The 15,594-nt window shown below is 41.9% G+C and overlaps 1 protein-coding gene across 1 annotated transcript in view; it reads right to left on the bottom strand.

Moving 5' to 3' along the window:
• The window catches only part of IFT54 (intraflagellar transport 54), a 46,691-nt gene that overhangs the window by 29,891 nt on the left and 1,206 nt on the right, over positions 1-15,594 (bottom strand). Inside the window, 6 exon segments of the mRNA XM_086615792.1 lie at positions 7,061-7,135; positions 8,328-8,372; positions 8,374-8,501; positions 8,504-8,795; positions 8,952-9,092; positions 10,835-10,996. Of these exon segments, the coding sequence (XP_086471918.1) occupies positions 7,061-7,135; positions 8,328-8,372; positions 8,374-8,501; positions 8,504-8,795; positions 8,952-9,092; positions 10,835-10,996 (843 nt within the window).

Genomic DNA, 15,594 nt, shown 5'->3' with positions numbered 1-15,594 from the left:
TTCCAAAATAGAAGCAAAGAGTAGAAAACTGTGCCACTAGACTTGCATAGTCCTTTACTCAAATGGCAACTTTCCTGGACAAAGACCCTGGACAAACTAAGAAATGGGTCCGGCTAGAGAGCCCAGCAAACAAGCAATGGATGATCTGATGGTGCAACTGGTACAGGAAGGAGGATACGAGTTCAAAAGTGGAAAATATCAAACTGGAAGAAAATTCAAGACACTTCTAAGGACTCTGACCTTAGTCCGAAAAGTGATTCAGACAGGTCAGGAAATGAAAGCAGGCAAGGACACACGAGAATTTTTTGTTTTCTCTGGATGTAGCTCACACTGCCTGAAGTCAAGAACACCCGATGGACAATAATTTCTGCAATGGCACTATGTTGCATGTTCCAATGGTCATATGTCCTTGGAAAAGAGCGAGTTAAATCAGCAAGTCCACTTGGCTGGAGGTTGGGAAAAGACATGCATAAGCAGCAGCCTCTCATGAGATTAGGTCCACAGCGGTCCCAGGAGATGAGGCCACCCGGACTGCAAGGTCTCCTGTGTAAGAGGGAATCACTGAGCCTATGCACAAGCAGCACCAGAGAGGCTGAAGGCAGCTGCAGCACTGCCCTACAAAAGCCTCAAAACAACATCCTGGCAAGAGCAGGCAGAGGGGCAGGTCCATGAGAGCTGCCACTACTACAGGTACACTACAGATTTACCACTCAAAGCACAGCCGAGGCCCAAATGCCTCCAGAGAAGGTGCAAGGTGTAAAGGAGGACTCCTGCCAGCCCCACAAAACTCCTGGGTATGGGTTGGAAGGAGGAAGTCCATTCCTTTATGCCCATCTCAGTTGGCAGAAGGGGCAGACTTCTGCTTCCAGTGGAGACTGGAGGATGGAGACAGCGATGGGATCTGGCCCACTATGCACACACGAAGGGCTTCCCACTCCTTACAGCACTTTACATAGTAATCAACCACTAGCTTCCAACGAGCCATTCACGCTTCCAACAACTTCCCTGTCTTTTTACCAAACTCCCTGATTTCATTAGCAACGTTTGCTGCTACAGAAGCAGCGATCACCTCTGAACATCACAGATGAAGTACAGGAGATTTACAGAATACCTTTCATGTTTCTATGCTCTCTCTCCCTATAACACATCTCTGCATCTAATTCAAAATTCTGACATATGTTTAGATCCTCACAGGATTTCCTCCTTATCCACTACTTTGAAGTTTGTGTGGATTAACAGTTCCTGCAGTTTGCATCCAAGATTACTGCCAACCCTACAGATAATATGTCCATATTGATAATGAGAATTACATATTCTTCCATTTCTACACAAATTTAACATTTTATGTTTCAATAACCTGTAGGAGAAAATTGCCAAATTACACAATGACGGCATGCAACTGGGATAGACTGAGAAGTCGAACTGTTGGAAGGTGCTTTATAGGAAAGCGAGCAGTCCTATGCAAGAGTCAGCTTCACCAGCTCATTCAGGTCCTTTAGAAACTAATCTCCTTCACCTCCATGACTGTAACACAATGTGCATGCTCAGAATTTCAGGTATTCCATCAGCCAAAAGCAAGCCCTACATCCTATGCTTCACGAGAATCTATTCCGAACAGACAGTGCATGGTCCTGCTTTGACACAAACTAGTTTTCACTTGCACTATTTTCACCAGATTATTACGATTATTATTCGACCTACAACCAGAGCTACCAATACTTTTGTTTCACTCTTTAGGAATGCTGGCATATTATCAAGAAAAAACAGACAGAGGTCCAAAATGCATAGCTAATACTGAGGTGATTAATCTTAAATCTTAGTTCATCTTAATTACTACCATCTTTCACAATCGCAGCACTACGCAAGGAGCAAAAGCAAAGCTTACACACCGTCAGAGTCTGGCTCTACAGGCCCTCAAGGCCACATCTGGTACACTCAAACATCAGCGGCTCTTGGGGTGACGTAATTATTAGCACAGGTGGGAAGGAGTTGGGAATAGGTGCTGAGGCTTCTGGAGGAGTGGATTCAGTCATTTAGTTATGTCAGGTAGTGACTACAAACACCACTTAACATTTTTGTAGAGCCACATGGGCACACTGGCAACAGGTGCAAAGTAAAGCTAAAATTTAATCACTATGGTAGCACACAAAAACATAAATCCCTCAGTATTTATGATCTGAGTCTTTCCAAAGGGAGATAAAACAGGTCATTCTTCTTCTTAAAATTCATAGGCACCAAGACTTTGAAAAGCAGTTACTGGAGCCATTAAAAAGCAATCTTACACTTCATCTCACACCATCCTGGAAAAAAAATATTAAAGAGGAATCCTAGATGGATGTATGCACGCTTCCCAGCTTTGAGTAATTACCTTTCTATTTGGAGAGGATACAGCAGCCTGCTGTAAACCGCCCAATCTGCTGCTTTGTCCCCATTATAAACCTTTAAATAGGTTGACTTTAAGACATAAAATAACAGGGATTTCTAATGTTTCAGCAGGTCAAGAACAGGAATATGCTTTGAAAAGACATCCTGCCAAACTGCTAATTCCTCCCCCTTCCATGCAACAACCAACCTCTATATTCATGAAAGGATGACGTGAACAGTTTCTATCAGTGACTATTGTACTGCTCTCATAATTAATTCTGTACACATAGAATCTTAGAATGGTTTGGGTTGGAAGGGACCTCAAAGATCATCTAGTTCCAACTCCCCTGCCACGGGCAGGGAAACCCTCCACTACACCAGGTTGCCCAAAGCCTCATCCACCTGGCCTTGAACACTTCCAGGGATGAGGCATCTACAACTTCTCTGGGCAACCTGTTCCAGTGCCTCACCACCCTCACAGTGAAAAATTTCTTCCTTATATCCAATCCAAATCTCCCCTCTTTCAGCTTAAAGCCATTGCCCCTTGTCCTATCACTACCACCCTTGTCAAAAGTCCCTCTCCGGCTTTCCTGTAGGCCCCCTTTAAGTACTGGAAGGCTGCAATAAGCTCACCCCGGAGCCTTCTCTTCTCCAGGCTGAACAGCCCCAAATCTGTCAGCCTGTCTCCATAGCAGAGGTGCTCCAGCCCTCGGATCATCTTTGTGGCCTCCTCTGGACCCACTCCAGCAGCTCCATGTCCTTCTTGTGTTGGGGACTCCAGAGATGAACCCAGTATTCCAGGTGGGTCTCACGAGAACAGAGTAGAGGCGCAGAATCCCCTCCTCGACCTGCTGCCCACGCTGCTTTGGATGCAGCCCAGGACACGGTTGGCTTTCTGGGCTGCCAGCACGCATTGCCGGCTCATGTTGATCTTCTCATCCACCAGCACTCCCAAGTCCTTTTCCTCAGGGCTGCTCTCAATCCATTCTCTGCCCAGCCTGTACTTGTGCTTGGGATTGCCCCGATCCACGTGCAGGACCTTGCACTTGGCCTTGTTGAACTTCATGAGGTTTGCACAGGCCCACCTCTCCAGCCTGTTCAGGTCCATCTGGATGGCATCCCTTCCCTCCAGCATGTTCACAACACCACACACTGACACACATTTCCTCCAGCCACAGTCATGCTATGCATCAACAGCCAAAGGGAAGAAAAACACTCTCACTCAAGAAAGGGAGAGGAGAACTCATTGTATAAATAGGCCACTGGGATTTCCCCCCTCTAACTCATCAGATCAACCAATAGCTCACTAGTAATAACAAGAATTAAGTCTGTGCATAGGAATCTAACTCAATCATCCCACCACAATGTTTTGGATGACTTCTAATTTGATCCACAGTGCCAGGAGGAATATTTGCATGTGTAATGTAATAGTATGCATATAAATGTAGAAGTTTTAGATAAATAAAACTAAATATACAAATACACTTTTTAATTTTGCACAACAGACTATTCCTCAGCAATAAACACAGCTCATTTCTAACGCTTTTACTGCAAGCTATGTATCCCTCAAAGACTTTCTTTGCTCTTTCCCTCAAATTGTCTTTATTCCCAGTATTTATTCCTAAACCAGCTATCATTATTAACAGGCATAATTTTATTAGTGTGCAACAGCAACAAGGAAAGATCTCTATTTGCTAAGGTCACTTTGACTGCTGTGGAGATAAAACTTATTTGGAAAATATCAATCATTTATCTTTTCCTCAAATGAAGGCTCGCAAGGTGGTGTTCTATTGGTGTTAGCTTCTGATAATTAAAACCTTTCAAACACAAAAAGAACTATTAGAAAAACTCTGCTTTTCAAAAAGTTAAGTTTTAACGATGGATTTCTATTACATGAGCAAGTTATAAATAACTGACACCAAAAAGAGAGGGTCATTCACAGCACTGGAACAAAAACATTTGAGCCATGTCCAGCAGATTTCCATGGAACGATTCTCTCTGCTGCTTGTAGGGCAGTTACATCTTTTTTTCATTCAGTAGTTGTTTCATTACGCAGTCGAGACGACTTCCAACAGAAACAGAAGTTCATTAGAGATGACTTAGAGGCTGATTCAATTGACCAGTTCCAGAGCAATACAGTTTGCAGGGCAAAAGTAAAAGTCATTCTGGAAGTGGCCAAAAGTGACAGGATATTACAAAAGCTTTAGCCAAGAGATTCAGCAGCCGTCTGTAAATGGGAGAGACTTTTCCAACATGTTTGGCCTCAGGGCTAAATGACATACCTGTTCTGCAGCCCCTTTCACATAACAGCACCATACGCTCAGAAGCTCTACGACCTCAATCACCTTTGTCAAAAGACACAGTTATCTTTATTGTTCAGAAGGTCAGTCACTCATGGTATGAAGTGTCCATTTTAAACAAGACTTTTCCCTGAGATGGACTGAGAGCTAAAGGAATACACCACCTAACTCACTCTTATCACAGTGTGGTATGCAGCAGCTAGCCTTGAAGCAGCAAGTAGTCGTCTTCTGATTGCCACGTGTTAGCCAAAAGTCTCTTCTTAATTCCTGCTTATACTCGTTTTCTTTTATTTGCAGAAAATTATAGATACCCATGTGATGACTATTACATGCTGGGTAACATATAGTTTCTTTAGTACCAGAAAAATACGTTTGTTTTTTTTTTAAAAAAAAAAGGAGCATTTTAAAGCTGGCCTCTGATAATTAGCAGCAAGAAAAATTATGACTTGCATGAACACCGATAGAATCTTATTTAGACTTATCTCATAGGAGCAAAGCCAGGAACTAAACTTTAATTGATAGCTTTGCTGTACATGTAGAATACAGGGAAGGAAAAAAAAATTTAAATTAATTTGTTCTCTGAAGTAAATGCAGCATAGAAGCCATTCAGCCTGAAATTCCACAGACATCTCAAATGAAATAAAGTTCCTGTTTCCACGTCCATATGCTGCCAAGCAGCGTGTCTGAAGAAAGGACCCAATTCAAATATGGGAGAAGCAAGATGAAAATCAAGTGAAGATAAATAGCTCATTATGACGTGAAGCCACGTAAGACCAGGCTTGGAAAAGGAAGCGTGGCTAGGAGCATGAAGATAAAGGGAGCAGGACTGGGAGAAGAGGTTAATTCTTAGGGCAGAAAAGAGTGGGTGACAAGTTAGGTACTGGCATATCACCCACTGCTTGAGAGGGGCTGTTTCAAATCGTTTGACTGGTATTATATGTACAAAAACCTACAGACGGATGCTGAAGATTTATTAATTATGCAGTAGAGACTACGAACTATGATTCGATACTCCTCATGTGCATAAAGACACAACCTGTTTCTTTTTAATACACTTGTGTCACTGTCATGTGACTTAAATGGAGTTACAGCAGTTCAAATCAGGGTAAATCCCTAGAAATAAAGGCATTACATTGCTGTGAAACTGCTATGAGGACAGGATGATCAACCTCAGTCCATTAGAATTCATTTCACACTGGAATTTCCTCTAAATCACTTTGTGCGGCTACCTTAGCTCTCCAGCTCTGAAAATTCATTGGAACGTTTTTTATTTCATTCCTCTCTTCCACAGCCTTAAGAAGATGACCATTTGTCACGCCCTGGTCTAAAGCATGTGTTTTCAGCACCTAAAAACTAAGCAGCGTCTACTATTACGCAAGCAAGCAGAGGAAAAGCATGTCATCTAGATTTAAGGCAATAAACCCACATGAGTTGGAATCACTCCCAAAAGCACTTTAGACGGGAAATGAAAACTTTACTGCCCCAGTGTATTATTGTGGTGCCCAAGAGCACTACGACAGTTTGGGATGAGGCTCAGAATTTCCATTAGAGACCAAATTTTCAGGAAGTTTAACTTGGCCATCAACATTTGCTTTAGGCTAAAAACTATTTTATAAGCTCTCCCTCCAAGTGCCAATAATTTTAAAAGTTTGGTTGGATTTCAGTCAAAGAATAGCTATAAATTTGTCATCTCATGTAGAAGACACGATGATGTCAGTGGCCCATAGACTCTCAACAGAGACCCCTGCTAGACTTGGGATCCTGCCTATTTTTCCTATCCTGAGCTGCTTTAGGTTAATTTATTGAAGTCTCACTCTTTAAACATCTAGCCATATGGCTCCATAATTCCCCAAATTGCCTCAGGTCATCAAGAAACAGCAGATGCAGACACAATGGTATCACAAGCAACAGCTACTGTTCAGAGGCAATCAGTGAGTTGCTATTCTGCTCTATCATCATTCAGCTGCAAAACACAGACCCAGACACAACATTGGACTAATTTTCTTTTCAAAACAGTCATTTCTATTACAGTGCAAAAACAAAACACTACCAAGACACCACCATCCCACCCCCCAAAAAAAAAACCCTAACAGCCTTCCAGGAAATGTTGACAGGAATAAACAGAAAACTTTGAACAAATAAATGTTTTTCCTGAAGTACTCAACATATCGATACATAGAAACAAAATCTGGAAAGTGAAATAAACTGAGTAGACTTCTTTTGTTCAAGCTGAGGGAAATTCAAAAAACAACAAACAGACAAGTATCTATTTTACAGCCCTAAAACTTGCCATCTCCCTACCTTTCAATCCTACATTCCTTTCACACAGACTCCCAAACCATTCTGAAATGCAACGTTTTCAATATTCCCCTTCCCAGATTTTCCATACTACTAACCTCATCTGGCTGGCACTTGCTGTCTTTGGTGGGTCTCTGTGTTTTTCTAAGCATGGATTCCTCAGAATCTGCGGACTGAAAAGAAATTAATTGCTTTATATTCAGTGTGCTGAGAAGCCCTCACCTAAATAAGGGAAATGAAAGAGGAAATGGGCACACAGTAGAACTGAGCACGTTACAATGGTATCCTTATCCATCCACCTGCCCTCTTTACCTTGCTTCTTCCCCCACGTAGGGGCTAATCGAGGAAAATCAGCAGTTAAACATTGTTCTTTCTGAGTAATACCAGGAAACCAAGAATCCTTAAGGCCAGCAGACAGGTACTGACAGAAGTGCCTTCTCACATCTAACAAAGTTAAACTACCCTCTAACAGAAGCACCTTTGATGCCCATTAATCCCGAATTTCTATTATGAACCAGCACACAACAGAGTAGAAAAGGAGAATAGGAAATATTTAGAGGAGGAACAGAGAAGATAAAAGAACGACAAAACAAAAGGCAATGAAGAGATGACTTTTAAGGTAGTTTAGGACTTTACACGGAGAAGGTCTGAAGTATGGGGAAACAGTGGATGTGTTCCTTTCTCAAAGATGCAACATGATGTGCAGAGTCCACTGCAAATAGAGCACCCTTGCAAGAATCTAGCTAGGCTTCCCAAGAGTTCTTTCAAGAAAAAAAATAAAATAATAATCAGGCTGGAAGCAAGCAGCAAAATCTAGAAAGCCAGGAAAAAAAAAAAACAAAACAGATGTACAACTCCATCCTGTGTGTCCTGCTACAGAAGGAGTAAGCTCAAGAGAGATATTAATGACTAGTTATGGCCCAAAGAAGCACTCTTCAGCCCCATCTTTGCCAAAACCTGGCTATGAGTGCAGCAAAGCATGTATTAATGGGAAGACACGTGAGGATATAAGTACATAGTTCCAACAGTCGCTGCCACCCCTCTCTGCCAAACAATCTAACGTGATCAGGACAATCCAGACACGCGGAGTTCAGAAAACAAACCGCTTACTAGCTCTTCAGGAAGAATGGTCAGATGAGTCTTATGGCTCAGGTCAAGATATATCATGACAGAGACACACAGCCTCAAGTCACACTCTTGCCAGAACAAATCCACACCAACACTTTCACTTTAACTGCTGTTAAAGAAAGTACTTAATTGTTAAATGGGCAGAGAACACAAACACGCAAGGCCATTCTAACAAATGTTCAGTCCCTACCACAGCATGGCAAAAGTGACTGCTCTTTGAAACAAGATGTCGATTACCTTTTTCTCTGCTTTATCCTTTCCATGTTCTCTTAATGCTCCCCATCTTTTCTCTGTCCCTTTGTCTATCCCTTTCCCGACCTTTTCCTCTCTCTCTGTCTTTCTCTCGTTCTCTGTCTCTAGCCTTATCTTTGTCTCTTCCTTTCAGTCTGTCCTTTTCTCTTCCTCCTTCATTTTTTTCTCTCTTTCCTGGCCTTTACCACGCTCAAGATCATCTTCTCGTTCTATGTCTCCTCTTCCCTGTTTTTTTTCTGTTTCTCTTCCTTGCTTGGTTGTTCTGCTTTTGCTTCTTTCCCTTTCTTGTTTTTCTCCTTCCTTAAGGGTGTCTCTTTCAGAGTCTTTGTGCTTCTCTTCATTATCCTTCTGTTTATCACTTTCCTTTTCTCTTTCTTCACTCTCTTTCAAATCTCCTTTGGGTTTTCTGTCTCTGCTTGAGCTTCTGTCTTTAATTCCAGTGTTTCCTCTACTCTAAAATGAAAGTAAAAACTAAAAATTAATTCCAATACATGACAATTCTATCATGCAGCTACTTTCTACAGACAAATATGCAAGCAAAAAGAACAACGAACAATAAATCATAAAGAGCAGTGGTCCCTGTGACCCACAAAAGTTGCAAATGCCTACCTCTTTATCTCTATGGCTTTTCTGTTCTTCTGTTTTGGATTCTCTGCTTTCCTTATCTCGAGATTTAGAGGATGGAGGTTTCCCTTTAGCATCACGTCTTTCCCCAGCTAAGATCTTTCTTACAGCAACATCACTGGACAGCTGCAAGGAATGAAAAATATCATTGAAGTGAGTAAATTATTTTATTAAATATCTCCTTTCTTCCTCTCTGTAATCAACATGACTTTTGGGGGGGAGGGGGAGGGTGTTAGATTTTTTTAAATAAAGCTTATATTTCTGCTCTTTTGGAAACATTCTTTTGCAGGAGTAATAATGCCCTTCGATATCAAACACCTCCTTGCAATTCTTGTAATAATTTGATTATACATGCCAGAGCTATATAAATATACGGTGCTTTTTATGTCTTAGAGCACAACAGCAATTCTCACTGCAACAACCTAAATATCTTCCAAAACGGTAAGCTAAATGATTGCCAAATCCCTGTACCACGACTGCTAGATTGGTTAAACGCTCATAAATCACACTGTGTTGTATTTGTATCCACTTTTAGGCCACTCCACTTTCACCTAATACTTGCTCAATCAGCAACGGTCACTAAAGAAAAGAAAACTACATTAAGAATGACTTTCAATAAGTGTGTTTTAAAAAGCATCTAGTTCATTTGTTAAGATGACAAGCAATTATTAATTAGATCATTTAGACAACAAGTTAATGTCATGTTTTCATGTCCAAGTGGCAAGGAGTTTGACTACGTTAACACACACACAAACAAACAAAAAATCATCACATTGCCAGGGAACTCCCCCTGAAACAGGAACAGCTTTTAGATCACTACAACTGATATTGCCCTGGGGGTTGACTCCTGATTCTCTCCTGGTTTGTACACGTAAACCATGAATTTTGTGGGTTTTTACATTTGGACACAAACTTCTGCACATGAGCAACGTTTGCCTGAACTATGTAACTCCAAGCAGTGCGCTCAGCTCAGCACTAAAAGCACGGAGCTAGAGACTGAAGGAAATCCTTTCCACAATACACATCAAGCACAATAAAAGACAAGGGGCTAATTATCTTAGCTCAAATGGGTAGACTATGTCCTCTGGACAGTAAATCTCATCACAACGTTCTACAAAGCTGTTTCCAAACTGGTCCAGTCTATTTGCATATGTTTATCAACTTTCCCCTTCCTGCTCTCAAGCTATTCATAAGGAAGCAGCTCATAGCACTCAGCTAATTAAAACAAATAACATAAATTTAAATGAGTAGATTATCAGACAAAAATAATCCGAATTAAACTTGCAGGCAGCCTGTAAACACTGTAGTATTTCACATTTGTTATACACAATTTCTTCACACTCATTAATTCACAGATTTTAGACAATACATTTGTATTTCAAAATCTCTAACACCTATAAGCAAAGGATCCTCATTACTTTTAATGCAACAATTATTTTAAGAACTGCCTGCAGTTATTTTTAACAAGTTATCAAATTTCTCTTTTGCTGCATTTTTGAAAAAAAAAAAGGCAGCACACTGGAATAATTCTGGCTTTCACTACAGAATTGAGAGATTTGACTGACATTTTAAAGGAGATAAAGTCAAAGGCGGTAGCATATCTAGTCATATAATTAATGTATCTGCATCCCAAAGTTTTAAAAGTTCTGAAACTTCATGTGTTCTTCAAAGCTAATAAATGTTATTAAATGACCAAAGAATAAGGTAAAAAATACAAACCAGTACACATTAAAAGCATCCAGAATGTATTTGAATGGGGACATGGCTCAAACTCTGCTAAGGATTGTACACCCTCTACCTGTTGTCATTACTGTAAGTGGTGACCCAACATTTATCTTGTGTATAAAATACAGACAGCAATGTCATACTTTGTTTAAGCAACACTTCCCGATTGCTTGAAGAAACTCATTGGTTTTTTCGGGCTCGTGTCCAGCCACAACACGCGCTGGTTTTACTGCCAGTGGCTCTCCTGTTACCATTACCACAGCATCAATGGCCTTCTGAAGGAAGCTGATTTTGGCATCTTTATCCTGGTGAAAGAGCAATTAGGAAACAATATTGAGACTCCAACATAATTCCGCACACCACCTAAAGACCAGAAAAACTCTGATGAGAGGAACAGTTGCAGAAAGCATCCGTACAACAGGAGCAGCACCTGGTTTCTAAGGTCAGGAAAGATTTATAGTTAGCTATTTCTGATTAAGAAATGACAGCTTTGATAATGGATGAGCATTCAACTGGAATGACCACAGCAAAAGTATAACTTTGTCTTTTTAGTGTGTTTATCATTTAGCTCCAGTGCATTTTAACACTCTCGTAAGACCCTTGGCACTTTGTTTTCAAAGCTTACATGTTAAAGAAGATCAAGTTTTTCCTAAGAAATGACTGCAAGTATTACCAAAACAAACACTAAACAGTTAAACAGGACTGCTACAGCAGATATTGCTCACAAGGACAGTTCTTGCCCTGAATATTTTTCCGCACAGAAGTCTCAGAGTTATGGGACTCACATGAGTCTAAACTGAGGGACTTAGACGCTTGCACACCAACTTTACAAACCAGACTTAACAGTGAGTAAAGAAAATATACAAAAGATGGTGGGAAAGGGATCCAGGCATGTATTTTTATCTCCACAATTACCAGATGCGGTTTAGTTTTATAATTATACCTTACAAACAACTCTCCCCAAGTGCCCTTCAGTAGAGATGATGGCTTTTGGTGATTATGCAAAATCGTAAGAAAAAAACAAAGTCAAATAAACCAAGCCCCACCAAGTAAAAGTCATGAGCAGAGACGCAGCATTTTACAAGCCTGTTAAAAAGCAAACTCATGTGAGAAGAATTCCGTATGCATGTTTTAACAGGCACTGGTTCAAAAGAATTTAAACTACAGCGTTCAAACCGATAACTGAGAAGTGGGCCACTGCTGTTTCAGTTTATTCAGAAAAGAAGCAGCTTTGATGATCCAGTAAAACACCTGACTTTGCACTGCACTTCCTACCTGAGTATCTCAGGTGCACAGATCCGGAATGACCTGGCTCTAATTTGACAGAGGTACCGATACAGGGGAAAGCCACAGAAGCCAGTATTTCCTCAGCTGAGCAAGGAACTCTCTCTTGACAGGCCACCTGGTAGCACTGTCTGCTCCTGCAGCACTGGACCTTCATAGTGTTCATGAGGTATCTCAAGTCCCAGAGTCACTCTCCATAAACAAGAACTGGGTTCTGCTGCAAGAACATAAACGATACTTAAATGTGTGGGAAGACAGTCTCCAGAGTCAGGGTACTTCCCATCTTCAACTCTTCCAAATGGATTAAAACAAACAACTGCCACATAGCTGGGATTTCCAGATTGTCTCCTTTAACATCAGGAGCACTTCACCCTCTCCAGTGCTCCCTGCATGTAAAAATAAAAAAGGAAAGGAAGGATATACTGCAACCTCCTTCTATTAAAATGGTTGTCCGTCCTTCCAAGGACATGTGCAATCTATAAATTTAGGGAAGGAGACAGAACACTATTCTAAACCAAACAAGTTTTCAAATAAAGATCCAAAAGTTCCTCCTACATCCTCATCATTTCCAGCAGTTATGTTACCGGTGTTTTCTGTCCATATAAGAAATCCCCATGAACCCGAGGAGAAATCTATGGCTCCTACCTGCACCAGTAAATAAAGTTCCATCAAAATAGAAACAAACACCTGAAACAGTGCCGAGAGCTTAAGAATATTTTTATAGAGTAGATTTCAAAAAAAGGAATCTCCCCTATTTCAAGTGGTAATACTTTATATATATAAAGACTTTTTTGTGTATCTATATAAAGCTGATGTGAAAGATGAAAAGAGCCAGCCTGATATCCAATCTTTCTATTTATAGGAGAACATTTTACTAGACCTGATGAGACGAACCTTTCTGATAAACACGCACACAGCAACACCACCCAGTGCAGCTGTCCCCACGCTTTACATTTCCCTTACATCCATCTTCCATTGACTGATTTCATCCCTGAAACAGACCTGAACTCAGTGAGGTCCACAGGCATGCTCTGCAGGCCAGACTTGGCTCACGGGATCATAGAATCATAGAATCATAGAATGGTTAGGGCTGGAAGGGACCTTCAAAGGTCATCTAGTCCAACCCCCCTGCAAGGAACAGGGATATCTCCTACTAGATCAGGTTGCTCAGGGCCTTGTCCAACCTGGCCTTGAACGTCTCCAGGGATGGAGCATCCACCACCTCTCTGGGCAACCTGTTCCAGTGTTCTACCACTCTCATAGTAAAAAATTTTTTCCTAATATCCAACCTGAACCTACCTCCCTCTATTTTAAAACCATTACCCCTTGTCCTATCATAACTGGCCCTCCTGAACAGCCTCTCCCCATCTTTCCTGTAGGCCCCTTGAGGTACTGGAAGACCGCTATAAGGTCACCCCGGAGCCTCCTCTTCTCCAGGCTGAACAGCCCCAACTCTTTCAGCCTGTCCTCATAGGAAAGGTGCTCCAGCCCTCTTATCATCTTCGTGGCCCTCCTCTGGACCCTCTCCAACTGGTCCATGTCCTTCTTATGTTGGGGACTCCAGAACTGGACGCAGTACTCCAAGTGAGGTCTCACGAGGGCAGAGTAGAGGGGGAGAATCACCTCGCTCGACCTGCTGGCCACGCTCCTCTTGATGCAGCCCAGGACGCGGTTGGCCTTCTGGGCCGCAAGAGCACATTGCCGGCTCATATTGAGCTTCTCGGGATGCTTCCAGCCTGCCTCCCACCCCTTTCTACGCGGGAGGAGGACACCAGCTATCCATGGAATATGTGTTATCCCAACAGTGGAGACATAAAAGGTGGCACAGAAGAAACAGTAAGTACTTCAGGACCCCAGTGCTGTGTCCAGGTGAGAGAGGTGAATCAAAACCAGAAACAAAGGCAGTTGTTGCAGGCATGCATTCCTACAACTCTAACAGAATTCACAATAAGGAAGCGTCCTGGGAGAGCCGAGTCTTGTCTCCTGACTAGTGTCATGAAAATAGGGACACAAGCTAAAGATGTTTTCCTCCACATTACAGCATTTCGACCTTCTGTGCCTGAACTCTACAAACCATGGTCTCATGGCCTGTGAAAAAATTCTCAGAGAGGTACTCAAGACTGGTGCCACTTCACAGCTATCGCAGTATGCAGATACAAAGACCTTCTCAGGAGCTGCAAGGAAATTCACTTTTTTGATCCAGAAATAAAGGGCATAGTGCTCCCTTAAGAAGAGGCAGCATGTGCTAAGCTACTCTTCCTCGTAGAAACTACTGACAAGCTTCAACAGGGAAAGTATCAACAGAAACAACAATCCGTTGTATAACTAATTTAGATTTTAGTTATCCCAACAACAATAAGAATGGTCAAAGAAATGAACGTACCCACCAGACCAAGAATTAGCTGCAAGAAGTGCATGAAACATCCATGCAACTGGCTGTGTGGATGACAAACCAGGCTGACAGACCTCATACTTTCAGTTGGTGTCTTAAACAATGACCAAGGGATGTAGCTGCCTAACTAGCAACATACAAACACGACAATATTTGCCCTGAATAAACAACAAAAGTTTCCAGTCAAGGTGGTAGCTGGAGAAATCAGCATCCTTGGCTCAGAAAAGAGGCAGATAGTGAAAGAGCAGCAAAGAGAGACTAAAGTCGCCCTTGTACTTCAACAAATGCATTTTTCAGCGATAACATTAACCTCCTCTTTCAGTAACTAGCCATTTGCATACTGTAATGAAGCTATTGTGGAACGCACATACAAGATAAAGGCATCAGCAAGTCCTGGGACATTGTGCTGGTTTGGGCTGGGATAGAGTTAATTCTCTCCATGGTAGCTACTACGGGGCTGTGTTTTGGATTTGTGTTGACAACACACAGGGGTGTTTTTGTTGTCACTGATCAGTGCTTACACAGAGTCAAGGTCTCTTCTGCTCCTCACCCCACCCCACCAGTGGGCAGGCTGGGGGTGCACAAGGAGTTAGGAGGGGACACAGCTGGGACAGCTGACCCCAGCTGACCAAAGGGATGTTCCAGACCATATGACGTCATGCTCAGCGTATAAAGCTGGGGCAAGAAGAAGGAAACGTTCAGAGTATGGCGAGTCTTCCCAATCAACTGCTAAGCGTGACAGAGCTCTGCATTCCTGGAGATGGCTGAACACCTGCCTGCCCATGGGAAGCAGAGAATGAATTCCTTGTTTTGGTTTGTTTGCTACCAAGAAGAAAGCTAACTGTACCCTAGCTGAAACCAGGAGAGATATTAAGCAAGAATATTTACTGTATATACATACACAGCATATACATAAATATGTGCATACACACACATATAAAGCCACAGATACAAACCCATTCATTCCATTGAGAGACCACAACTCCCTAAAAAGCTGCGCGTGGATTTCCAGTGCTTGTGATTTATTATCAATTTCTAATGACTTCAAGGCAGTCTCGCTACATAATGATCATCATTATCTGTAACAGCATTTTGGGAACCTAGATCTAGTCACAGACGAACCCTCACTGCTTTGAGATCTCTACAGAAACACTTCTTGACACACGGCAGCTTGTTTGTGTCACGTCCACGAATGCAACCTATAGGTGTTCACCCCATGCATAACAC

The sequence above is a fragment of the Tauraco erythrolophus genome, chromosome 8 (assembly GCF_009769465.1).
Source record: "Tauraco erythrolophus isolate bTauEry1 chromosome 8, bTauEry1.pri, whole genome shotgun sequence".
NCBI classification, from domain to species: Eukaryota; Metazoa; Chordata; class Aves; order Musophagiformes; family Musophagidae; genus Tauraco; species Tauraco erythrolophus.
Note: the sequence above shows the minus strand (reverse complement) of the source record. Positions and strands in the feature narration are given on the sequence as shown.